We start from the raw sequence: 24,031 nt of genomic DNA on the forward strand, positions 1-24,031 counted from the left end.
AGCATCTAGCCACAGGAGGTAGTCAAAATATTAGCAGAATTAATGGGCAAATCCTTGGGAGGACAGAATGTTTCCTGCTCTAAGTAGGAGGTGTTTGGGCCCATGTCTTGCAGAAGACAGGTCAGTAATTCCCCACATACCTTAGGAGAGAGATAAGGATTGATAGGTGGTAATTATAAGAAAGGCACATTGGTCCAAATCTCCCTGTGTATTTTTTTTTTTTTTTAAAGATTTTATTTATTTATTTGACAGAGAGAGATTACAAGTAGGCAGAGAGGCAGGCAGAGATAGAGAGGAGGAAGCAGGCTCCCTGCTGAGCAGAGAGCCCGATGCGGGACTCGATCCCAGGACCCTGAGATCATGACCTGAGCCGAAGGCAGCGGCTTAACCCACTGAGCCACCCAGGCGCCCCCTCCCTGTGTATTTTTACATTAGTCCTCTACCATGGAATTCAACCACAGGATGGGGTATGTCATAAACACTTCAGGAACTTCTCTAGACTACATATTCCCACCTGCTCCCAGCATGAGATTCCTTTTTTTTTTTTTTTTTTTTTTTCAGATGTTATTTATTTATGTAAGAGGGAGAAAGAGAGAGCACAAGCAGTGGGGAGCAGGAGAAGGAGAAACAAGCTCCCCGCTGAGCAGGGAGCCTGAAGTGGGGCTCAATCCCAGGACCCCGGGGATCATGACCTGAGCGGAAAGCTGATGCTTAATCAACTGAGCCACCCAGGCACCACCACCAACACCCCCCAACCGTCCAGCTCCAGCTTGAGATTCTAATATGCCTCTCAGGGAGAACCAAGGGGGAACGCCCTTATTCTTTTATAGGAGAATCTCTGCCGTAATAAACCCCTCAAAATAGTGGCAGGCCATCACATTCCTCAGCTATGATGGGACAAAAAACAAATGGAAAGAATAATAGAAAGTAAAATAAACAAAACAAAAATAGTTTTAAAACAGCAAAACGCAACCTTGTGAACAACCCCAGGCCTTGGCATTTGGCCAGGGATCCTGTATTATAATACAGATATACTGCTTAGCTACTCATCAATGAGTCTTAGGGAATGCAAGGAGCTCCCACAGGGCCGGGCAGTGGGGCAGTTCCTCAGCCTGATTGTTTTATATACTGGGCTTCTATTAATCTAGAAATAAACAACAACAATAAAAAACCCCAAATCTGAACTCTATTCTTTTTTTTTTTTTTTTAAAAGATTTTACTTATTTGACAGTAAGAGAGAGCACACAAGCAGGGGGAGCAGCAGGCAGAGGGAGAAGCAGACTCTCCACTGAGCAGGGAGCCTGATGTGGGACTCGATCCCAGAAGCCTGGGATCATGACCTGAGACAAAGGCAGATGCTTAACCAACTGAGTAACCCAGTGCCCCTGAACTCTATTGTTAGTGACAAGTGAACAACAAGTCAGGATTAGAACCACTCAGTCTGCTTAGAGGTCAACATGGACATGACCTCATCCCACCAGGGATGGGACACAGGTCTGTGTCGTCTGGAGATTTCAGGGACATTCATACCTGATAACATCCAGGAACACGTCTGTGTAATAGACCTTCCCGTCCACGCTGTCATAGTCCAGGGAGATGACATTGTTCAGCTCGGGAACTGGGATGTGCACGTCCGTGTGGTCACTGGTATCCAGCGAGATACGCCGGATGGAGCCTCGGCTGGAGAAGAGCAGGTAGGTCTCGGGGGAGGGATCGCATGTCTTCCCATCTCGCTTCAACTGGATGCCAGTGGGGCAGGCGCAGGAGAAGCCTGAGGGTCGAGGCAAGCAGAGGTGGGAGCAGCCGCCATTTCTAGAGCCACACTTGTTAGAACCTGGGGAGGCGAGACGCATGAGCCATGACACCCAGCCTGGATTCCTGCAGAAAACTTACAAACGCCCTGGTCTCTTATGCCTGGTTCTCTGCTATCCTAAGTGACAGAATCTGGGGCCTGGCAGGGATGAGGGAGGAGGAGCAGGTGTGTCTCCCTTCAGGTTTTCTGAAGGTGATAGCAGTCAGAGTCCCAGAGCCATACCCGGACGGAGCACAGCCTGATCGAGGAAGGGGGCTTAAGGAGGTCCTTGTCTCTGAGATCATAGAAGGATCTCTGTGCTCCCGACTTATCTCAGACACCGGGCTACCCTCAGAAAGCCAGCTCTGGCCCACTCTCACCCAGTGGTTGTGCCCGGTCCACGGCTTGAATGTCCATGAGGCCTGGCAGATTGGACCTCACCAGGATGACGTTGCTGCCGGTCCCCTTGTCGGCACGGTGGATGCTCCGGGTCTGCCAGTCAGTCCAGTAGATATAGGAGTCAAGCAGAGTGAGGCCATAGGGGTGCTGGACTGGGGACACCAGCGTGTGCCGGCTGCCACCGTTCAGGTCGGCAGCCTCAATTCGCTGTGGAGGAAGGAGACGGTGTGGGGTGGCTATGTGTAGGCGAGGAGCCCTGAGTAGAGATTCTGAACAGCCCCCGTCCCATCTCCCTGGGCTTCCGGGAAAAGCAACAGGAGCAGGACTCCTACCTCAGTGTGGGCATCAGCCCAGAGCAGTTGGGAGCTGGCCTTGTCCACGGTCAGCCCGTTGGGCCATCCTAGGTTGTTGCTGATGAGCACGGTCCGGTCTGAGCCGTCCATTCCAGACCGCTCCAGCTTGGCGTTCTCCCCCCAGTCTGTCCAGTACATGAACCTGGGCCAGGAAAAATACTCGCTGCTATGTCCGTAGCTCCTATATGCTGGAAGTACTGACCACAGGCCAAACGCTGTGAAAAGTATTTCATGCAAAAAGTGGAGTTGTTGCTCTGGGGGTCTAGGGCTTCGGATGTGCAGGCCGAGAACATTCTGAAGATGTGTCACCATTGTGTGAATAGACTTTACTGAGCCGTACACTTAAAAAACCATTGAGATGGTAAATTTTATTTTATTTTTTTTAGCCACAATTTTTTTTTTAAATTTTTTTTTTTTTTAAAGATTTTATTTTTTATTTATTTGTCAGATAGCGAGCAAGAGCGAGCACAGGCAGACAGAGTGGAAGGCAGAGTCAGAGGGAGAAGCAGGCTCCCTGCGAAGCAAGGAGCCCGATGTGGGACTCGATCCCAGGACGCTGGGATCATGACCTGAGCCGAAGGCAGCTGCTTAACCAACTGAGCCACCCAGGTGTCCCTAGCCACAATTTTTTTAAGAAAGAATTTTCCATGGATTCTCTCACTTTGTCCTCCCAAGAGCATGAGGTATACATTTTCACTCTCACCTCCACTTACTGGTGAAGAAACTGAGGATCAGAGGTTAAAAACAGGACCTGGAGTGACAGACGCAGCTAACACATGGTAAAGAATGTTGAATCCTGGATTTCTGACTTCAAGGCTGGTGCCCGTTACCTCTACATTACCCTACCCACCCCAAAAGAAGTCAGAAGGGGCGAGGTCCATCTCCACGTTCCTCTGAGGCACGCCTGCGTTCGATTCTTCTCCTGTACCCCTGTGGGAGCCCCAGCTGGCCCGTCCCAGCCCGCTGCCCAGATCCACAGAGCCGGCTCTCACCCCATCTCATGGTACAGCACAATGGCCCGTGGGCTGTCCAGGTTCTGCCACACCAGCACTTTCCTCATGGACCCGTCCAGGTTGCCCACTTCAATCCGGTTGGTTCCCGTGTCTGTCCAGTACACTTTCCGGCCAATGGCATCCACCGCGAGCCCATCTGTGGTCTGCAGCCCTGCAGGAAGTCAAGAGAGCACACTGGCTCCTGCCTTAAAACAGACGGGCTGTTTCCCCAGCTCTGGAGCCAGACAGGGGGTCCCTGGGCTGGAAGCAAGGCCCACCTGTGGTGATGATGTCCTCATGCTGCGAGCCATCCAGATTGGCACGGCTGATGCTGTGCAGGGTACTGTCTGACCAGTACACCTTTCCTGGAAAGGGAAGGCTTGGCTTAGCCTGGACCCTCGCCTCTCCCAAAGGGACACCCACAGGGACGCCAGGGCGTGTCAGAGAGAACCTCTACCCCTGAGCAGAGGCTATCCAGGGAAATAAAGAATGAGCATAAGAGGAAAGTAGTTGGCAGGGATGGAAGCAAGGCCACAAACCATGCCCTCGTTACCCAAGAGGAAGCTACAGAGATGGGGACAGGGCTGTGCCAGAGGGAACAGGAAGCCCCAGGCTCTTGGCAGGAAGCAACGGGAGAGGAAGAACAGCAGCTGCAGTAGCTTGGGGACAGAGGGCCACACGGACCTTCCTGGGGATCTACTCCAATGGCAATGGTATTCTTCATGGTAATGTTGATAGGTACCACCACGTCAGCAAAATAAGGGATGTCCAAGGAGACCATGCGTATGTCTATTCTCCTGGCGAAGATGAGGAAACTGTTCATGCCTGCCCAGGTAGGGACAAAAGGAAAGAGGACAGTCACCCTAGCGCAGCCAGTAAGAGGATCTGAAATCTCTTGTTAGTTTCTAGTGGATCCTGGGTAAGTTCTTTAAATTGCTCAAGCCTCAGCTTTAGCATCTGTAGAATGGGAATAAGGGCAGGGTATCCTGTAAGGACTAGGAGAGATCTGTACACAGAAAAGCACTTAGCACTGGGCCTGACATATAGTTGTAAACGAGAGCTCTTTGTTAATATTCTAGAAGTGACACACTTTTCAAGAACTTTTACCATTTGGTTTAAAAAACTTTATGTTACGTGAAAAAGGGCTTTCCCTACAGATCATGGAGGGCCTATTCACAGATCCTTTCTCATTCAAACTCCCAAGGATGTTAGGGTTCAAATGCAGCCAGTCATGTAGCACCCCCTAGGGAGAAACATCAACTTCTAACTGCTGGGCAGCCAGGCCCTGCTCCCGGGACCTTCCAGCTGAGGCTGTCATCTATGTTGTAACACTCACAAAGTGGTACTTCCAAGGCATGACATTGGAGAGATCATAAGTTTTAATATTCATTATATAAAATCTGGGCAGATAAAACTGAAGTGACTTGTTTTAACCTGATCAGTGTATTATGACAATTTTCCAACAATGAAAGCAGGGCATCTGGGAAAAGAGCATCTTTTTCTAGTATGCATAGAGACACCATAAGAACAAGTTAGACTCTGCCTATGATCCTGTCTACCTGGTCCCTTGGGCCTCCTTCTGGACTTTTCCTTCTCTCTAGAACTTTCTGGTCTCCTCTATGCCTCTCAGAGTACCAGGACCTATGGTTTCCAACCCACCCTGGAGTCCACCCACAGGGAAGGAAGACAGCCACTGCCCCACTTGGAGAGGCTCTATCCTGATTTGTGACGCTCCAACTTACCTGGTGAGCAGGTCTTGCCATCACGCATCAGGTTGATGCCTGTGGGGCAGGTACAGCTGAAGCCACTCGGATTTGGGGACCGAAGACACAGATGGCTGCAGCCTCCATTCTCCCTAGCGCATGGCGTGGACACTGCAGGGGGAGGTGGAGGGGGGTCAAAGTGGAGGTCTACGGCAAAGGAAGGCCAAGGAGAAGCCTCGGCGGGCCGAAGGCTGCTCACCTGGGGGCCGCCGGCGGTGGAAGACATGGATGTCCATAAGGTTCTCCAAATTCTCCTGCAGGGTCTCCCGGTCTAGCCCCGTCAGTCGGTCTGCGCTCTGTATACTCTTGGTCTGCCAGTCAGTCCAATAGATGCGCTCTCCGTACAGGGTCAGCCCAAAGGGGTGGGGGAGCTGGCTTCCAATCAGCACCTGCCAGGCGGGGCAGGCAGCATGAGGTCATCCCCCAGCAAGGTGCGAAAGCACAGAGCTGTGGTCAAGATGGATCCACCCACACACGTGTAGACAGGATACAGTTCCTCCACTGCCACCTGCTGGGCAACCTCGAGCAACAGCTGATTATCAAATCTCTGAGAGGTGTCTGAGTGGCTCAGCCAATTAAGTGGCTGCCTTCAGATCAGGTTATGATGCTAAGGTCCTGGGATAGAGTCCCGCATCAAGCTCCTCCCTCAGTGGGGAGCCTGCTTCTCCCTCTGCCTGCTGCTCCCCCTCCTGGTGCTCGCCTGCATGTGCGTGCTCTCTCTCTCTGATTAAAACAAAAAACTCTCTGAGCTTTGGTTTGCCAATCTGTGATATGACCGTGACAGTGCCTGGCTCCAAGAGTTGTGTGATGATTGTAAAAGATCTTGTATGATTTAGGTAACCTCAGAGTCTCTCTGCACAAATTATTTATTCATTACAAAAGGAGTAACAGTAGACACCCTCTTAACCAACCACCTTGACTGTGCCAAGTTAGTATCACTGCAAAGGGACAAGCCGACATCTGTGCCTGCTGGTGAGACACACTGGACACAGCTTGATTTAATGTAGGACTCCTGCCCCAAACATAATCTGAGTCTAAGGGAACAGCAGACAGACTGAGAGACATTCTACAAAATAACTAGCATTTGATTTAAAAAAAAAAAAAAAAATATTTATTTATTTATTTATTTGATAGACCGAGGTCACAAGTAGGCAGAGAGGCAGGCAGAGAGAGAGGGGAGGAAGCAGGCTCCCTGCGGAGCAGAGAGCCCGACACGGGGCTTTATCCCAGCACCCCGGGACCATGACCCGAGCCGAAGGCAGAGGCTTTAACCCACTGAGCCACCCAGGCACCCCTGACATTTGATATTTAAAAATACAAAGGTCATGAAAGACACAGAAGGGACTCATTTCCTTGACTGGATGGGTTAAATAAGGATGAGGAAGTAGAGGTTAAAGAGACCTGATTACTAAACACAGTTGTGATCTGGGATTGGATCCTGGTCTAAGAAAGAAAAAAGAAAAAAAAAAGCTACAAAGGACATTATTGGGGCAATTGGTGGTGAGACTGAACATGGACTGTTAATTAGACAGTAATGCTGTATCAGTGCTAAATTTCCTGGTTTTGATCATCACACTGTGGTTACTTGAGACAATGTCCTTGTTCTTAGGAAACTGAAGAATTTTCGGGTCACGAAATGGATGTTTCCAATTTATTCTCAGACGGTTCAGAAAAATAATAATGCATGTGTATGTGTGTGTGTGTATAGAGAATGGTATACCAATGTGACGAATCTCACAACTTTTTTGTTTGAAATTATACCAATGAACAACAGCAAAAACAAAGAGAGCAATCATCCAGCAGGCATTTGGCGATTAAATAGTGTCCGTTGTGATGGTTAATAGGAAGGTCTGTGTACCACAATCTGACACAAATCCCCTAGTTTCCCTTCATCATCAGGCAACAATCCCCCACCCACCCTCCTTGGCTCCGGAGGGCAGCCACAGCCTCAAAGGAATAGCACACAGCTCATTCTGGGTCCTCCAAGCTGCCCCAGAGGCTTTCAGGGTCGTGGGATGATGTCTTAACACCACACGTACCTTCCTCTTGCTGCCATCCAGTCCAGCAAATTCAATCGTCTTCATGCCAGCATCTGCCCAGTAAAGCCGCTGGGACCCGTAGTCAATGGCTAATCCATTAGGCCAAGTCAGATTGGAAGAGATGATGACCTGGCGGCCGGAGGCATCCATGCCAGCTCGTTCAATCTTGGGGCTTGCACCCCAGTCAGTCCAATACATGTACCTGGGCACAGGCAAGGAAGGTCTTACAGCATTCTAGTTAACCCTCAGGGGGACTCGGGGTGCCTAGGGTGCCAACTGCCTGCACTAGCTGCCCCAGCCTCCTGTCTCAGCTCACAGCCCCGTCCTGGCTCAAAGCTGTCTCTGAAGGTCTTGTACATTCTATCACTATCCAGAGGTTCCCCAGTGTTTTAATAAAGGCAGAGCTCAATGGCTCAAGGAGTGCTTGGCAGATGAGGCCTGTTCAGGGATAAAGAAAGAGGGGAAGTAAGAATGGGGTGCAAGAAATGTTTCCGTGGGGCACCTGGGTGGCTCAGTGGGTTAAGCCTCTGCCTTCGGCTCAGGTCATGATCTCAGGGTCCTGGGATCGAGCCCCACATCGGGCTCTTTGCTCAGCAGGGAGCCTGCTTCCCCCTCTTTCTCTCTGCCTGCCTCTCTGCCTACTTGTGATTTCTCTCGGTGTGTCAAATAAATAAATAAAATCTTTAAAAAAAAAAGTTTCCTTGACAAGATGGGTTCAATAATTATGGTACACAAATTTAAAAGAATTCTATGTAAGCATGAACAAGAGCAAGAGAGCTCTGTATTATTAAGTGGAAAGATATCCAGGATGTATAGTTAAGGGGGAAAAAAAACCAAGTTACAAAACAGTATACCATTGCAGTAAAACCAAAACCACCATCAACAGTACCAAACAGATATATGTGTGTAAAAGAAAATCTAAAAAAATACCCTAAACCGTTAACCGTTAGCAATGGTCATTGCCGTAGAGTGAGACTATAGGGAATCTGAACTTATTACAGATTTATTTACTTATTTGTTGGTTGGTTGGTTGGTTGGTTGATTTACAATGAGTTCCTTTTGTTTGTAGACCCAAAAAAAAGAATAAAATTCAAAAGGTTTCCTCGTCCACTGTGGGGACAGAGCTGTCACTGTACTGTACCTCTGTGGTGTCTGTTAACTGCCCTGGCTGCCTAGGTGTGCCCATAAGATCTGGCCCCTCTTATTAACTTCCGGGCTCCCCTCTAGTGCTCAGAGCTGTGGGATGGGTGGAGCTTGTCCCAAAGGAACAGGTGCTCACCCGCCCATGGGTTCCACCACGATGTCCCGGGGACGATCAAGATTCTCCCAGATGAGAACTGTCCTCATGCTACCATCTGTGTTGGCCACTTCAATCCGGTCTGTACCTAATGAAGAAGTTAAGGGGCAAAGGTATGAACTCGATCCTTGGTCCTTCACCCTACTACCTTCTGCTCCCAGCACAGAGCCTGGCCTGCAGGAGATGATCAAGAAATATTTTGCGACAGATGCACAACAGATATGGAGGGAAATGAATTTGGAGATGATGATGCTGCAGGTCCAAGGACCACACTTTGAGAAGCTCTGCTGTAAGGCATTCCTCTTGCCTCCCAGACTCACCTGGTACATAGAAAATGCCCATTGTATTAAGACAGTGACGGAAGGAAAACCACAGAGCATTGTTTCCTTCTCTGAAATGCCTCAAAACATTTTTGAGCACCAGCTACACAGCAGCAGAAGCTGACATTTGATTGGCAAATGTCAAATCCTCAGATATGAGCGTCTAGCTTCAGTTCTTCTGACCCACCAAGAGCTAAGGCCAAGACAAGTGGTCTGGGAGGGATACTGGGTCCCTTCTCCTTGACATTAGGATTTTAATAAGAAGAATCCCACAGATGGGCGCCTGGGTGGCTCAGTGGATTGAGCCGCTGCCTTCGGCTCGGATCATGATCTCAGGGTCCTGGGATGGAGTCCCGCATTGGGCTCTCTGCTCGGCAGGGAGCCTGCTTCCCCCTCTCTCTCTCTGCCTGCCTCTCTGTCTACTTGTGATCTCTGTCTGTCAAATAAACAAATAAAATCTTTAAAAAAAAAAAAAGAAGAAGAAGAATCCCACAGAGCCAGGCCATGGCTGTCCTGTACATACCCGCATCTGTCCAGTAGAGCTTGTTGGTGACCCAATCAATGGCCAAGCCTGCTGGACTCTCCAAACTGGTATCCACTACCACCTAGACAGAGAGCAAAACTGTGATCACCAACTGGACTTGTACCTCATCTCTGGGGCCCAACTGTCCCAACTCTCCAGGTTGGCAAAGGTATGGGAAGCCTGGTCCCGGGACAGGGTGGATTCCATCCCCTCTGTCCCTGCCCTCCCCGAGGGCTTGGGCCCTCGATGGGCCCTACCTCCTGTCCTGTTCCATCCCACTTGGCCCTGCTGATGGTGTCAGTGCTGACATCTGTCCAGTACACGTGGTCATCCCGGGAGTCCCAGTCAAGGGCCACAGCACTGCGCACGTCAGCCAGTGGGATGACATCGTCGGACAGGTCCTCGGTGTCAAAGCTGATCCGACGGATGTCCATCCTTCGGGCAAAAAGCAGGAACTTGTCAAGACCTGATCAAAGGCCGAAAGGGGTCTCCTTTTAATGCTCTAAATCCAATCACAGTGACAGACACAGACGCTCACCTTTGTGACATCTGGTTCAATCACACTTCCTGGGAGCTGGTGCCCTTTGTCCCCTACTCTTCACACCTCAGGCCCCCTGTGAGCACTGGGCTGACAGACTCAGGCTTTAGGATTAAGGGACGAGGAAACAGACTCTCGCCAGGGCACAGAGGCATATCCTGTTTAGGCGTCCCTTAGCTTCCTTCCTTTCCTCTCCTCTTTCCTTAGCCTCTTCGGCCGCACTGGCTGACCGGCCATCCACTCCCACCAGACCTCACTTCCTTCCTTCCCTGCCTGCCTCAGGGCTGCCGCTCCACGCCCGCCATCACCTACGTCCCCTTCTCTTCACAAGTTAGCCAACAACGTCTACTGAGCTTACTCCTTGCCTCGCCTGCCTTGTCTCCTTCACTCTCCTGGCAACTCTGTGATTCACATCATTCTTATTCTCATTTCCTGGATTAGCAACCCTGAGGCCAACAGCAGGTCAGGGAGCTCATCTACCTTCCCTCAGCCACAAAGCACCAGAGCTGGGACTTGAACTCAGGTCTGGCTCCGGAGAAGGCGCTCTGGCCAACGCCCTATACAGAGCTTCTTCCCCGCTGGCTCTTCTTCATCCCTTACCCCATTCTGGCCTATCTGAATATTTCCCAGGGTACATATCTGCCTGGAAAGCTCTCCTTGCCTCACTTCACCATGTGTCTCCCTTTAACCTCTGAGAAACGCTTAGGGGGGAGCTCCTGGGGAGTCCCGTTGTACCTCGCTGAGACAAGAGGGACAAACCGGGGCACGTACAAGAATCAAGGAAGGTAGGTTTTCAATCAACGTGTGCTGAATGAATAGCCCCCGGTCCTCTGGATAGTTTCCCTCATATCAATCTCTGGGAAGGACCCAGATCCCAAGAGAAGTTTGGTTTTAACAAAGGACAAGAGGGTCAGTGGGAACACAGCAGAAAGTAAGAGCAGCTGCTGATGTGTGAGGAATGACCCCTGGCCCCTTGCTGGTCACGCCATACTCCTGCATCACCCCTCTCTCTGGACTCGTCTTAAGAAACGTCACCTGTCACTCTGAGCTAGATAGGGTGGCCCTCTGAAGGCAATGACCCTGCAGGAGCTCAAAGGAAGCCAAAATAGCAGATCCGGGAGCAAGCAGGGCACCCTATTTTCTCCCAGTCATCAGACACGTATTTATCCAAGGTCTCCATGTACAGAACATCATCGGAGGTACTCATCTTGGCTCTTTGGTTTAGGGCCTGAAAGGACGTCTTTAACAGGGGGAGGCTAAAGGTAAAGAGACAGAAACCCCTTCTTGCTAGAAGGGCCTGGAACTGTCTCACTGCCTATGGATAAAGCATTTGACCTGGTGAAATGGTCCACCAGCCTGGCTGTGGGGACCCATACTTAGCTGGGTGCTGTCACTGAGCCCTTGGGCTTCAGCTTTGGTGTAGGAGCCACCGGCCTCATAAGTCCTTCCTCTCCCATGACACGCAAGCCCTTGGATTTCTATCTCCCGTTCCTTCCACACCCCCTCCACAAGGCATGTCCACTGAGGCAGGAGCCCCAAACCCACTTACTCTGGGCACAGGCGTGGCCACTGATCTTGCGGAAGCCTGTGGGGCAGGCGCAGGTGTAGTTCTGGCCACTGGGCAGACACAGGTGGGTGCAGCCGCCATTGTTGTCCCCACAGCGGTTCTTCCCTGTTCAAAGAGCCCAGAGCAACAGGGTCAGGAAATACCAAAAGGCTGGCGGAGTCCACCCCAAGGCAGTTCAGTCATTTAACCAGGGTGTGAGCTCCCTGGAAGGAGGAACCACAGCTCATTATCTTTTCCACCTGCCCCAGGTGTGAACACAGTGAATCCCCGACAGAAGAGATAGCCTATGAAGGTTTGCATGAATCCAATCAGGACAGTGAAGCCCATTTTCTAGGGTCTCGATGTTGTACCCTGAATGTCCAGCAGAGGGAGAAATTGGCCCCATCCGTGCCAACCACAGACTTCCTGGCCAGAAACCATGGCAGCTGTGACAGGTGCAGGGAAGGTTTCCAGAGGCACAGGAGGTTTACCAGGTGGGTCGGTTCTTACCTGCGGGCTGGCGCTGGGGGTGCAGGGTGTGGATGTCCATGGGGAAATGGAGCTTGTTGCGAATGATCTCCTGGTTCTTGCCAGTGAATTTGTTAGCACTGTTGATGCTCTTGGTGTGCCAATCTGTCCAGTACAGGCTGTCTTCAAACACGGTGATGGCGAAGGGATGGGGGAGGCCTGGGGAAAGTCCAGAAGGACCTCAGTCCAGACAGAGCCTGCCATGGGCTCTGGGCCCAGGCCTGGCAACTGCGCAAATCTCACCCCCTGCCAAGGCTCCTGGGGGCTGGGACTGGAGCAGAAGGATGAGAGATGAAGAAGAGTGAAGAAAGGACCTCACCCTGGCTAATGACAGCCTTGCGGTGACTCCCGTCCAGATTGGCCCTCTCGATGACGTGGTGCTTAGCATCCACCCAGTACATACGATGGCCCGCATAGTCAATGGTGAGGCCATTGGGCCAGAAGAGATGAGTATCGGCGATGATGCGGCGTCCAGACCCATCCATGCTGGAGGCCTCAATGCGGGGGGTGTTGCCCCAGTCTGTCCAGTAAATGGTACTGGGAAGAGACAAAAGGAAATTGAGAGACAGGCAGCGGAAAGCAGGTAGTAGCAGGAATAATAGCGAGACTGGGGCCTTTTATCTGTTTAACCCAGGGGATTCCAACTAGTAGGAGACACATTCTGTGTCTAGTCCACAGAGTGTCTTCTAAATGTCTGAGCTTAGGGTGCCTGGGTGGCTCAGTGGGTTAAGCCGCTGCCTTCGGCTCAGGTCATGATCTCAGGGTCCTGGGATCAAGTCCCGCTTCGGGCTCTCTGCTCAGCAGGGAGCCTGCTTCCCTCTCTCTCTCTCTGCCTGCCTCTCCATCTACTTGTGATTTCTGTCTGTCAAATAAATAAATAAAATCTTTAAAAAATAAAAATAAAAAAAAATAAATGTCTGAGCTTAAATGTCTCTAGCAGGGTATTCATTCATTTAACAAATCTCTCTCTCTCTCTCTTTTTTAATAATACCTTCAGGGCTGTCTCTTAGGGATTAGGAGTATAGCAGTGAACAGAACAGACAAAAATCCCAACCCTTGTGGGAGATTTTTTTTTTCTAATAACAAAAATTACTACTTTCTATTAATTAGATCAACCCTATGAGCTAATAATAAAAATATTAAGCACCTGCAATGATCTAATGTGTACTGTGGCATTTAAAATGCATCTCATGAGTCACCTGGGTGGCTCACTGAGTTAAAACTCGGCCTTCAGCTAAGGTCATGATCCCAGGGTCCTGGGATCGAGCCCCACATCGGGCTCTCTGCTCAGTGGGGAGCCTACTTGCCGCTCTCTCTCTGCCTGCCCCTCTGCCTACTTGTGATCTCTGTCAAATAAATAAAATCTTGGGGTACCTGGGTGGCTCAGTGGGTTAAAGCCTCTGTCTTCGGCTCAGGTCATGATCTCAGGGTCTTGGTATCGAGCCCCACATAGGGCTCAACGGGGAGCCTGCTTCCCCCTCTCTCTCTGCCTGCCTCTCTGCCTACTTGTGATCTCTGTCTGTCAAATAAATAAATAAAATCTTTAAAAAAAAATAATAAAATGCATCTCATTTTGGGTAGGTGAAATGGGTGAAGGGGATCAGAAGGTACAAACTTCTAGTTATAGAATAAGTCAGTCACGGGGATGTAACCTACGGCATGGTGACTATAAATCGTCACACTGTACTGTATTATTTCAAAGTTGCTAAGAGAGCAGAACTTCAAAGTTCTCATCACGAGAAAAAGTTGTAACTGTCATACATGACGGATATTAAAGAGACTTACTGCAGTGATCATTTTGCAATATACACAAATATTGAACCATTATGCTGTACATCTGAAACTAATATATGGTTATATGTCAATTATATCTCCAGTTTAAAAAAGGAGTCTCTTTTAATCTTCACACAGCTGGGAGGTAGGTGTGCTTTTTTAAAAAATCACCAATTGTAAGTGAGGGAGCGGAGGCAGAAACAGCCTGACCCAAGGGCACACAGCCATTTAGCGCAGAGCCAGGACTCAAATCCAGGCGTGTCTGGGTGCACAGCCCATGCTGTTAATGCCACGTTGTGAAGAGGCCCCCCCAGCAAGGTCTGGCCCAGGCGGCCTAGAAACTGTTGCTAGATATTGCAGGAGGGATTGGAAGCTTGAGGTTCAACTCACTCACCCCTCCATGGGGTGCAAGGCAATAGCCCGGGGCTTCTCAAGGTTTTGCCACAGCAGCACCTTCCGATGGGCACCGTCCAGGTTGGCCACCTCAATCCTTGATGTCCCTGAGTCGGTCCAATAGAGCTTGTCATGGACCCAATCCACAGCCAGGCCCCCTGATGGAAAGAGGCAGCAGGAATGGGTCAGGGATTCAGCCAACGCTCCTCTGGGCTGATGTGACAGAGCAAAATCTTACATGAAGGTTTTGGGTCAGACACTGTTCTGACCATATTCTGACCACGTTCTGACCATAGTTATGTATACTAACTCACTTGATCGTCATAACAGCTCTGGGAACTAGATACTAGAACTCCTGTGAAGATGAAGGAGTTGAGGCACAGAGGAGTCAAGGAACTGTCCAAGGCCAAGCACTTCTTCCTCACAGCAAACCACATTCTGCTTCCTGAATCCTGGCTCCCTGACCCACGCCCAGAGTCTCCTGCCGCTCTGGCTCATGCGTTTGCAAACTGTGGCTCAGAGTTTTGTAGAGGTGTTTCAGAAGTTCCATAGGCTTATGAGTCAGATGTGCGTGATGCCAGATTCTAATCCATTTCACTGGGTTGTAGAATGGGCTGAGATTATAGAGTGAGCTCTTGTTTTTTTTTTTTTTTTTTTAAATCTGTAAACATTTGGATGTATCTCTCTGGATCAAGGAGACTATCCTTAATACAAAGCAACCAAGACAAAATTCTGAGCTGAACCAAATGCTAAAACTTAGAGCACATTGTAGGGGCGCCTGGGTGGCTCAGTTGTTAAGCATCTGCCGTCGGCTCAGGTCATGATCCCAGGGTCCTGGGATCGAGCCCCTCATCAGGCTCTCTGCTCGGTGGGAAGCCTGCTTCTCCCTCCCTCTCTGCTTGTGTTCCCTCTCTTGCTGTGTCTCTCTCTGTCAAATAAAAAAATAAAATCTTAAAAAAAAAAAAAGGCTTAGAACGAATCGTAGCTGCTGCCCATAAATCTCTGATTTCAAATGATTATATTCATCAAAACATCTCATTACTATTGAGCCCAATAATGAGCAAATATCATAAACCTGAACTGTTAAAATTCACGTTTTTCGCTACTAGAATTCCATCCAAGATTTCGCCGGAAGAAAAAGATGTTCTGCTGCCCAAGGTTTGTGAGCCACTATCCTGTTCCTTCCACGATTGCTTTGTACATGCTGTGGCCCTGCCCTTCCCCTCGGGCCTCATTCCCTACCTGGACTCTCGAGCCCTGTAGACACAACCTCCTCCACGTTGCTGCCGTTGAGGTTGGCACGGAGGATCCGGTCCAGGGTGACGTCCGACCAGAAGACGAGCTCACGCCGGTGGTGGAAGTCAAGGGCAATGGCGTTCTCCAGGTTGTTGAGCAGCAACGTGTACTCGGAGCGGTGCGGTAGCACCTGCCGGATGTCGATGCGATTGGCGAACAGTAGCACAGGCTCCGGCCCTGGGACGTGGCATAGAAATGGGGCCCCCACTGGGCTCCAGAGCTGTCCCTGACACGTGTCAGCATGCACCCCCAAATCCTCAGCAGACAAATGTGGCCCCCTGCCACTGAGGGCATGGCCACAGCTGCTGCTGACTGGACTAGAAGAGTGGGAGCCTCCGAAGCATACTCTCCCACCCACCCCACCCCAGCAGAGTTTTTCTTGGGGCTCAGAATGCAACTCACAGCTCCACTGTCCTGAGAGGAAAACTCTCTCTACCTGTCAGCAAATCCCCAGGGACTGGAGCCCCTGGATGTCTCCAGGCTCAGCCCTCTTCCCAACAAGCCGAATGTCAACAGCCCTTACCCAGAGCCTTGCAGCTGCGCCGGTCAGGTCGGAGCTCGTAGCCTGCTTCACACCAGCACTGGAAGGCCCCTTCGCTGTTGGTGCAGCCCTGGCTGCAGTACCCCTCCTCAGCGCATTCATTCACATCTGGGAGGACCGGGCGGGGTCAGATCTCCATTCTGCCACCCTCCCCCCCACAAATCTCAGGCTGACTAGTTGCTTTCCTGCCCACATACCCATCTACTCTCCAGGCCCAGTGGGAAGGGTATACAACAAGCGGTTAAGGGCGTCAAGGTCATGGAGACCTGGGCTGGAATCCCAACTCTGCTCTCACCAGCTCTGTGGCCGTCAGTAAGTTACTTAACCTCTCTGGGCCTCAGTTTCCCCATCTGTGAGACAGACAGGACCATCGCCACCTGCTAAGGGGATGACGAAAGGAGGTTGCGTCTGTCAAATGTCTGACCCATGGGAAACACAGCTGTCTGTCCGCTGCCCCTGCCCAGCTCCAAAGCAGGCCCCAGCTCACCCTGGCACATGTGCCCATCCTCGGTGAGCCGGAAGCCCGTGTGGCAGGTACACTGCACCACCCCCCGCACCATCTGGCACTTCTGGGCGCAGCCACCGTTGTTAACATTGCAGTTCTCCTCACCCGTCCGGGGCCCTGTGCCAGCCAAGCCAGAGATGGGAGTTGAGCCCAGAATCCTCCCCCAGACAGCCAACTTGGCATTCCACCTGGACCACGAAGAACAGCTCCCGAGGCCGCACGAATCCCCGGGGAGGATTCTCTTTGAACCACATGGGTGGGGTTCAGCCACAGACCAGGGGCCAGGCCCGCCCACTGGGGACACTCACGGCAGTTCTGCTGTGGGCTTTCGTCACTGTTGTCCCCACAGTCGTTGACCCCATTGCACAGTTTCCTCTGCCCGATGCAGCGCCCGTTCCAGCACAGGAACTGGTCCGAGGCACACTGGGGGCTTCCTAGAGAGGGAGGCAGCAGAGCAGGGCGGTAGAGAGAGGCAGGTCACAGCAGGGCAGGGCTTACGTCAACAAAAGGACGGGAGCCTGTCATTTTCTAGGGCGAACTGGAGACAGATGAGACTCAAGGTGGGAGGGTTGGGGTCCGGGGCAGGAAGCAGCTCAGACAGGGCTGGCTGGATGTCTGCATTCGTTTGCTCCCCAGGAACACCACAGTGGGACGGTGAGGGATGTGGGACAGAGGGAGAGAGTGCATCCGTGTGTCCCGCACCCGGCAGCATGGCCAGGCCAGTGGGGGCCGTCAGCCACAGAGAACAGTGCCTGCTCACAAGGCCAGAGCAACAGGCGGGCTGACTGTGTATGAGTCAGAACGTGAGAGGTGGCTGATGTGTCCCAGGCCACACGGCTGGGCAGGCAACAGAGGCACCTGGCTTTGACACTGGTAACTGAGAAGGGCAAGAAAAATCCAGGCCGTGGGCAAGATGTGCTGTAAGCATCCCTGTAGCCCACCGGAATGGCAGTGGTGACAGCCTCAGTCCACCCCTGTCTGCCAACTCAACCATGGGCCAAGGGGCCTGAGCGAACCCCAGGAGACTCCACCTGTGTTCTCACAGTTCTCTTCATCACTGTTGTCTGCACAGTCGTCCTCCCCATCACAGCGCCAGGACAGGCGGACGCAGCGGCCTGAGCGGCAGCGGAACTGTTCGGCCGTACACATGGAGGTGGCTGGACGAAGGAAAGGCCTCATGAGAGGCTGGCCCCGCTGTGGCCTGAGGCTCTGCCCCTCTGTGGTCCAAGGCCCCACCCCGCCTCCCCAACTGCAGCCCATGTCAGCATCCACGCCACTGTCCCCCTTCACCGTTGTTCCCAATGGCGTCTTTGTGCAAATTAGACAAAAGGTAACCTTTCATCAAGATGCCTTCCTGCCACTTGTGAGAAAACTGCAGGGACAAATATTCAAATCTATATAGTTACAGAATGTGTACATCCACAGTGTGACTAGCATCCCTTCGAACTGAGCACCTCTGTGCTGTGCCCAACCTACACCACCGTCCACGACAGTCCTGCTTGCCCCGTCTGTCTTCATCGATGGTGGCCTTTTTGGCTCCAAGAGCCCTTTACCTACTTTCAGCCCTGCCCTTTGGCACTGCCCCCACTCACTGCAATTGCGCTCATCTGATTGGTCATCACAGTCCGCATCGCCATCACAGCGCCAGCCCGCGTTGATGCACAGGCCACTGTCACACATGAACTCTCCCGAGCGGCAGGGCTGGTGGGAGGCTGGGGAAATAGGACAGACTCTTGTCTCTAGCCAGTCCCTGACACAGTGTCCAGGGCAGACCAGAAAGCCCAGCCCCAGCACCCACCTCCTCCATCTCTGCCCAACAGGGAGCCAAGAATCTGGAAACTCCTCCCTGGAGCTCGTGCCCCAGCTGGCACCTGTGCCTTACCACCCCAGGAGTTCCTCTGGGCCTGGCCTCCCTCCCTCCTCCTCCGCACTGCTGGCCAGACCACTCACAGCAGTCGGACTCGTCTGACCAGTCTCCGCAGTCATCATCCCCGTCACAGTGGTAGATGTCGAGGATGCAGCGGCCGTAGGCACACTGGAACTCCTCCAGGTTGCAGGGCGGTGCTGGCACTGCTGAGGCTGGAAGGCAGGCAGGGGTAGGAAGGGGCGTACACTCAGGCCTGGACACAGGAGAGAGGCCCTGACTCTTCCAGGGGGTAATTCGTTCAGGCAAGGAAAGTGAGTTTCATCTGGGATGGCCCTGATGGACTTCCATGTGCTTGGACCAAAGCGGGCCCTCCCCTTGGCACCCAGGGAACATGCTCCCAGCCTTGCTCAGCGTCTAAGGTGCTGTTCCTGAAGAGCCCGCCCTCCAGGGCCACGGCCATGCACCCTGCTGCCCCGGCCTTCGGCCCCTGGGATGCCACCCTCTGCCCGGCCCAGCCCACCAGCCTGGGTTCTGGGGCCACTCACGACAGCTCTCCTCGTCAGAGCCGTCTTTGCAGTCGGTGTCACCGTCGCAATACCAGTGCTCGGCGATGCAGCTTCCGTCACTGCAGCGGAATTCCTTGTCAGAGCACTTGCGCATGTCTGGGGGACGCAAGGGGACAACGATCCTGCAGGAGCCCTATAGGCCGCCCTCCTTTGATCGTCCCCAATGCCCACCCTATTGCCCCTGCGGATCTGACCCAGTCCCTGCCAGACATCACAGACTTGGTGCAGACTGTGGTGGGGGAAGCGGTGGCCCTGGCGAGACTGGGCCTTGAGCTCCTATGCCGGGGTTCTCAGGGGGTCCCCACGGCTCTGTCCCTGGCCTGGAGACACTGGGCCTTGGGCTCCAGTCCTGTGGTTCCTGGGGTCTGCATGGTTCTACCCCTCAGCCTTCCTCCAGGTGCTCCAGATACCCCAGGCAGTTCACCGTGCAGCCGGGCTAGAGCCGCTGTTGCTTGTTCTCCCCCAGGCCAGACCACCGCAGCCATCCTCCCCACCCCCCACCCCCAGAGCTCCACTCACCACACTGCTCATCACTGTTGTCACCACAGTCATTGTCCCCGTCGCAGTGCCACAGGCTCCGGATGCAATAGCCGTTCTGGCAGGGGAACTCATCTTCCTCACACTCCCGGGGGGCTGTGGGCACAGAGCTGTCAGGCTGCTGCAAGCCCAACAGGAAGCCCCAAGAACAGGACCGGCGGGCTACTCCAACACTGCCATAAGGGATCTAAAGCAGGGGGCCCTCTCTTGGGCTCATCTAACCAAGAGGGAAAGTGAAAGGAGGGACAAAGAGCTGAAGACCCTAGAGCTGATGTGGACCTGGGGCATCATTTTCCGATTGAGAATCCCTTCCCAGCGGAGCCTGATGGAGCCCGCCTGGCGCCACCGGCACTCACGACAGTCCTGCTCGTCCGAGTCGTCCTCGCAGTCGTTGTCCCCATCACACACCCAGGAGCGGCGGATGCACTTGCCATTGTCACAGTGAAAGTCGAGAGGAGAGCAGGTGGGCAGCACTGAGTCCCGGGAAAAGAGGGCAACAGAGAATCAGTCTGGGATATTTACCGAGACAGCCTCACCTGGCTGGAGACCCTGTGCCAACACTCCTTCCCCTGAGTCTCCCGACGTGACCTACGGTCCTTCCTCACAGACTCCCATGCCTGCCCCCAGCTGATGGAGAAGCTAAGAAGAAACCACAACCATGAAGCCACAATATTTGCAGGGAATGGCCACGAGGGGTTCCCAGGGCAGGGCAGCCCAAGGAACCCCAAACCGCTAGGAAAGCAGTAAGAGAAACATGAGCAAGAAAAATAGGTGTTTTGTTTTTGTTTTCCTTTTCCTCCTGTTAAATGAAGATTAACACATCTGGGCTGAACTTCCAGTTCTAGAACTCAGTACTTATCCCACGGGGTGAGTCAGGTACCCTGTCTGAGCCATAGGTTCTCTGACTGTAACAGTGGGGGTAATTACACTTGGCTCACGGCGGTCTTTCGAGATAATGCACAGGACAGTGAGCCACTTATCACCACAATTAGCCGAATCGGTGGGGGTTAACAAGGTCCAGGCTGCAGGTTCCAAACTATTAGACTAATTAACCACCCTCAGACATAGGTGCTTCAGTGGCACCCCAGACAACTGGCTCAGCAGCGAGAGGTCCAGGAATCCGGGGCACGATGCCCGAGCCTGTTGCGCGTACGTTACTGTGCTGGTGGAAAGGAAGGTTTAAAGAGACTGTAAGATTTCCTGCAAAGTTCCTATTATACAGAATACCAGCATGAGAAACAGAAATGATCTGCATCCGCATGGAGTATGCACATTAAAAATGCACAAATACACAGTACAAATATACATATTCACACGAATACAGAGAGATCTATTTAAAGAGACTGCCTACGGTTTTCAAGGGTGTTTCCTTCCACACTTGTCACAGTTTATTGGTCATATCTGCGTGGAAATATAGGGAAGACAGGAGGATTGGAGCCATATATGCAGTGAAGAAACCACCCTTCTGTCAATATCTGTCACCTCCACAGGAGTCCAACGTGCTGAGTCTGACCCGGGCAGTGCACAGAATACTCCCCCAGACCCTCACCCCTGGGTCCTTCTTCTATGGCTTCCTGCCACTGCCCAGGGTGCGGGGGGGGGGGTGTAGGGAGGCTGGAGGTGCCTGGTGGGGGAGGGAGATGCTTACTACAGCCGTCCTCATCGCTGTGGTCCCCGCAGTCGTTGTCCCCGTCACACTGCCACTGCGCAGGGATGCAGGTACACTCGCCGAGGGCACTCACCGCACACGTGAAGTGGCTACGACCACAAGCACACTCGGGGCTGCTGGCGAGGCCTGGGCAGAGGGGAAAGGAACCTGTGAGGGCTCTGCTTCTGCCCAACCAAAGCCCACTCTAGAGAGCAAAGCTGACAAGCCTAGTCTGGAGCCACTGTCACCCAGGGAGCCACAGTGATACAGATCACGCAGTCATGCCTTCCGCCTTCCTCCAAGGCACAAATGGTCCAGAAGATAATCTGTGGCTCTGGATTCATAAGCAGTTCAGGTACCCCTTCTAGGACCAGGCTTTTTGCCCAGTACCCCCAAGAGACCAGAGATAAATGATATCACTCAGAGAGACAGTGCTCTTAGGGAAAAGGAACAAGAGGGAAGAGAGTGATGCAGAGAGAAACTCAGTACCCTGCCCTCCAAAGCTAGGTGGAAATATGGATGCTTCTGTCTCAGGCCAGGACCAGACCCTTGGTTATTGGCCAGGGAGGAATTCCAGCAGTGAAATTAAAATGCAGGGGCCCCTTCTGGAATAAGGAGTCCGCACAGGGGAGCAGGAAGCAGCACAGGTGTTGCGAGTCTCCTGATCAGAGGTCGGAACTCACGTTTGGGGAGGCTGACTAGAAGAAGCAGAGCCCCAGGGTGGAGGAACCAGCCTGCCTCCACAGAGTGACTGAGACCAGTCTGTAGGACAGGCCACAGCCTGGAGGACGATGGCAAAAGCTGCCCCTCCCCCAGGCTCAGCAGCACGCAGCTGGGCTTCCCTATTGAACATGGAGCTATCTGCCTGGCCAAGTCCCATGACCGGCTGCTGTGCCCCCTCCCCAGCGTGCCCAGCAGGATGCCCTGGGATGGCGTGTGAATGGCTCAGTGCCCCTGCTCCAGCCTCAGCTGGAACAAAGGGTTCTGCCAGGGTCACTCTCCCCCCCTCCCTGCATTCATCTAACCCGCTGGGCTGCTGCAGCTGGGAAAGAAGGGGGCCACCGCTCATTGCTCATCTCTCTTCCTTGCTTTCTTCTCCCCTTCCTCCCCTTAGCGGGGCCCTGCCCTCAGGCTGGGGTGGAAAAGGGAAGGAATTAGGCCCAGAATGAAAGGGTGTACTGCTATCCTCTCCAAAAGCAAGGAGAGAGCCCTGAAGCTATCCCTCTCCAATTGAACCCCCAAAAGGTAAGTGTGAGCATAAGGCATGGATTCCTATCCTACCCTGCAGATGGACAGATGGATGGATGGATGGATAGATGGCCAGCATTTGGGATCAGTGAACCACTGAAACTATAGGTGAAACGTATACTTCTGGAGTAAAGGACCACAGATTTCACCATATCCTCAACCAAGACCATGCTTTCCCCCTCCACAAGCTAAGGCAATCAGCTGCCCTAAAAAAGATGCTGGATTTCCTGTGGAAGCCAAAGGAATTGTTTTGAGAGGTACAGCATCTCTACACTTCAGAGGAAGGCTTTACTCCTAGCCCAGGGCTCCTGTCTGTCCAGGTCTCTATGCAAGGGCAAGACGGAGGATTCTTCCCCAGGGAAGCACTGGAGACCCAGCCCCATCCTCTTGGTCCTATTCTGAGAGCACTGAGAAGGGAAGGGGCTTTTTTCACTCAGTCCGGGAACAACTTTTGAGACCAGCTCATCACAGCTATTGGCACTACTTTAAGGGACACTGGCTGTCTGGAATAGCAAAGACTAAATATTCCAAAGGACTCCCATTCGGTGGGCTTCCCAGCATGCAGATCCCCCTGACAGGGAGGAACGGGGAAGTGGGAAGATAAGTCTGACTCAGTGGTTCTCAGCCAGGGATGGTTTCCCCCCAGGGGGACATTTGGCAATGTGTGACATTTTTGGTTGTTGACTGGCGGTATATCTGATGGGTAGAAGCCAGGGATGCCGCTGGACAGCCTACAGGGTACAGGGCAAACCCCACGACAAAGAAATTGTCCAGTCCCAAATGTCGAGAGAGGTTGAGAACACAGCAAGGAGCGGGAGTGACACCAATGTGGAATTCACGTTGGGTGAAGGGGTGACAACACCAGAGAGGAAGAAGCCAGGTGAGGGGAGCAGGAGAGAAAAGCAGGAGAGGTCCCCCGGACTGTAGCAGACAGACTAGGCTCCCCTGACCAGCTGTGTGACCTTGCACAAGTCGCTTAGCTCCCTGAGCCTCTGCTTCCTCGTTTGTGAAAAAGGATTGGACCAGAAGGTAAACACGGACGAAGCTGACCTCAGGCCCTGGCGCACACTGGAGATGCTCAGGAAATGCAGGCTGGGGGCGTGGGCTGTTGCGGATGCAGGGGCTAAATTTTCCCCAAAGCACCAGGATTAGGAGAGCAAGAACAGCAGGATTGTGGTGCCAGTGCCTTGTGCAAGTTACAAAAGATACCGAAGGTAGAGGAGCCTTTAGTTCCTGGTGGATTTTTTTTTTTTTTTTTAGGGCCCCACCCCTGCCTTTGGCTGTATGATAAAAGAAGTCCTGATTTCCCCCTCGGACTTCAAGAACAAAGTTCCATCAGGTGGGCATCCAGCTAACTGCTGGCACTGAAGAGCCCCGACTTCCTGCCCCGCAGAGCAGCATGGGAATGATGGCCTGGGGAGGTCAGGCAGCCACCATCAGGCAAACCCTGGGCTTGGGCTCTCCACAGACACATTACTCTCCAAAAAGCCAGCTCTCTGGACAACCGCTGCCTCTCTTGGATCCCTGGAGGTGGAATGCTGCCTTTTCACGCCAGTCCTGGCTGTGA

General features: G+C 52.5%; 1 protein-coding gene across 3 annotated transcripts in view; it reads right to left on the bottom strand.

Annotated features, from left to right (window-relative positions):
* The window catches only part of LRP4 (LDL receptor related protein 4), a 50,903-nt gene that overhangs the window by 15,721 nt on the left and 11,151 nt on the right, over positions 1-24,031 (bottom strand). For 2 of the 3 annotated variants that reach the window (XM_082747452.1, XM_082747453.1), the window contains exons 2-28: positions 21,217-21,363; positions 19,925-20,041; positions 19,551-19,664; positions 19,011-19,127; positions 18,549-18,677; positions 18,191-18,310; positions 17,630-17,755; positions 16,907-17,032; positions 16,581-16,715; positions 16,076-16,201; positions 15,499-15,729; positions 14,258-14,414; positions 12,410-12,627; positions 12,073-12,249; positions 11,566-11,688; positions 9,736-9,944; positions 9,479-9,560; positions 8,618-8,723; positions 7,339-7,540; positions 5,499-5,688; positions 5,279-5,410; positions 4,221-4,361; positions 3,815-3,901; positions 3,537-3,708; positions 2,524-2,686; positions 2,173-2,398; positions 1,531-1,834 (exon numbers count right to left, since the gene is read on the bottom strand). In XM_082747452.1, the coding sequence (XP_082603578.1) occupies positions 1,531-1,834; positions 2,173-2,398; positions 2,524-2,686; positions 3,537-3,708; positions 3,815-3,901; positions 4,221-4,361; positions 5,279-5,410; positions 5,499-5,688; positions 7,339-7,540; positions 8,618-8,723; positions 9,479-9,560; positions 9,736-9,944; positions 11,566-11,688; positions 12,073-12,249; positions 12,410-12,627; positions 14,258-14,414; positions 15,499-15,729; positions 16,076-16,201; positions 16,581-16,715; positions 16,907-17,032; positions 17,630-17,755; positions 18,191-18,310; positions 18,549-18,677; positions 19,011-19,127; positions 19,551-19,664; positions 19,925-20,041; positions 21,217-21,363 (4,177 nt within the window). Of the gene's footprint in view, positions 1-1,530; positions 1,835-2,172; positions 2,399-2,523; positions 2,687-3,536; positions 3,709-3,814; positions 3,902-4,220; positions 4,362-5,278; positions 5,411-5,498; positions 5,689-7,338; positions 7,541-8,617; positions 8,724-9,478; positions 9,561-9,735; positions 9,945-11,565; positions 11,689-12,072; positions 12,250-12,409; positions 12,628-14,257; positions 14,415-15,498; positions 15,730-16,075; positions 16,202-16,580; positions 16,716-16,906; positions 17,033-17,629; positions 17,756-18,190; positions 18,311-18,548; positions 18,678-19,010; positions 19,128-19,550; positions 19,665-19,924; positions 20,042-21,216; positions 21,364-24,031 lie in introns of those variants that run through there. The other variant, XR_014316110.1, reaches the window with a different exon arrangement.

This window comes from Mustela nivalis (assembly GCF_964662115.1).
Source record: "Mustela nivalis genome assembly, chromosome: 9".
NCBI classification, from domain to species: domain Eukaryota; kingdom Metazoa; phylum Chordata; class Mammalia; order Carnivora; family Mustelidae; genus Mustela; species Mustela nivalis.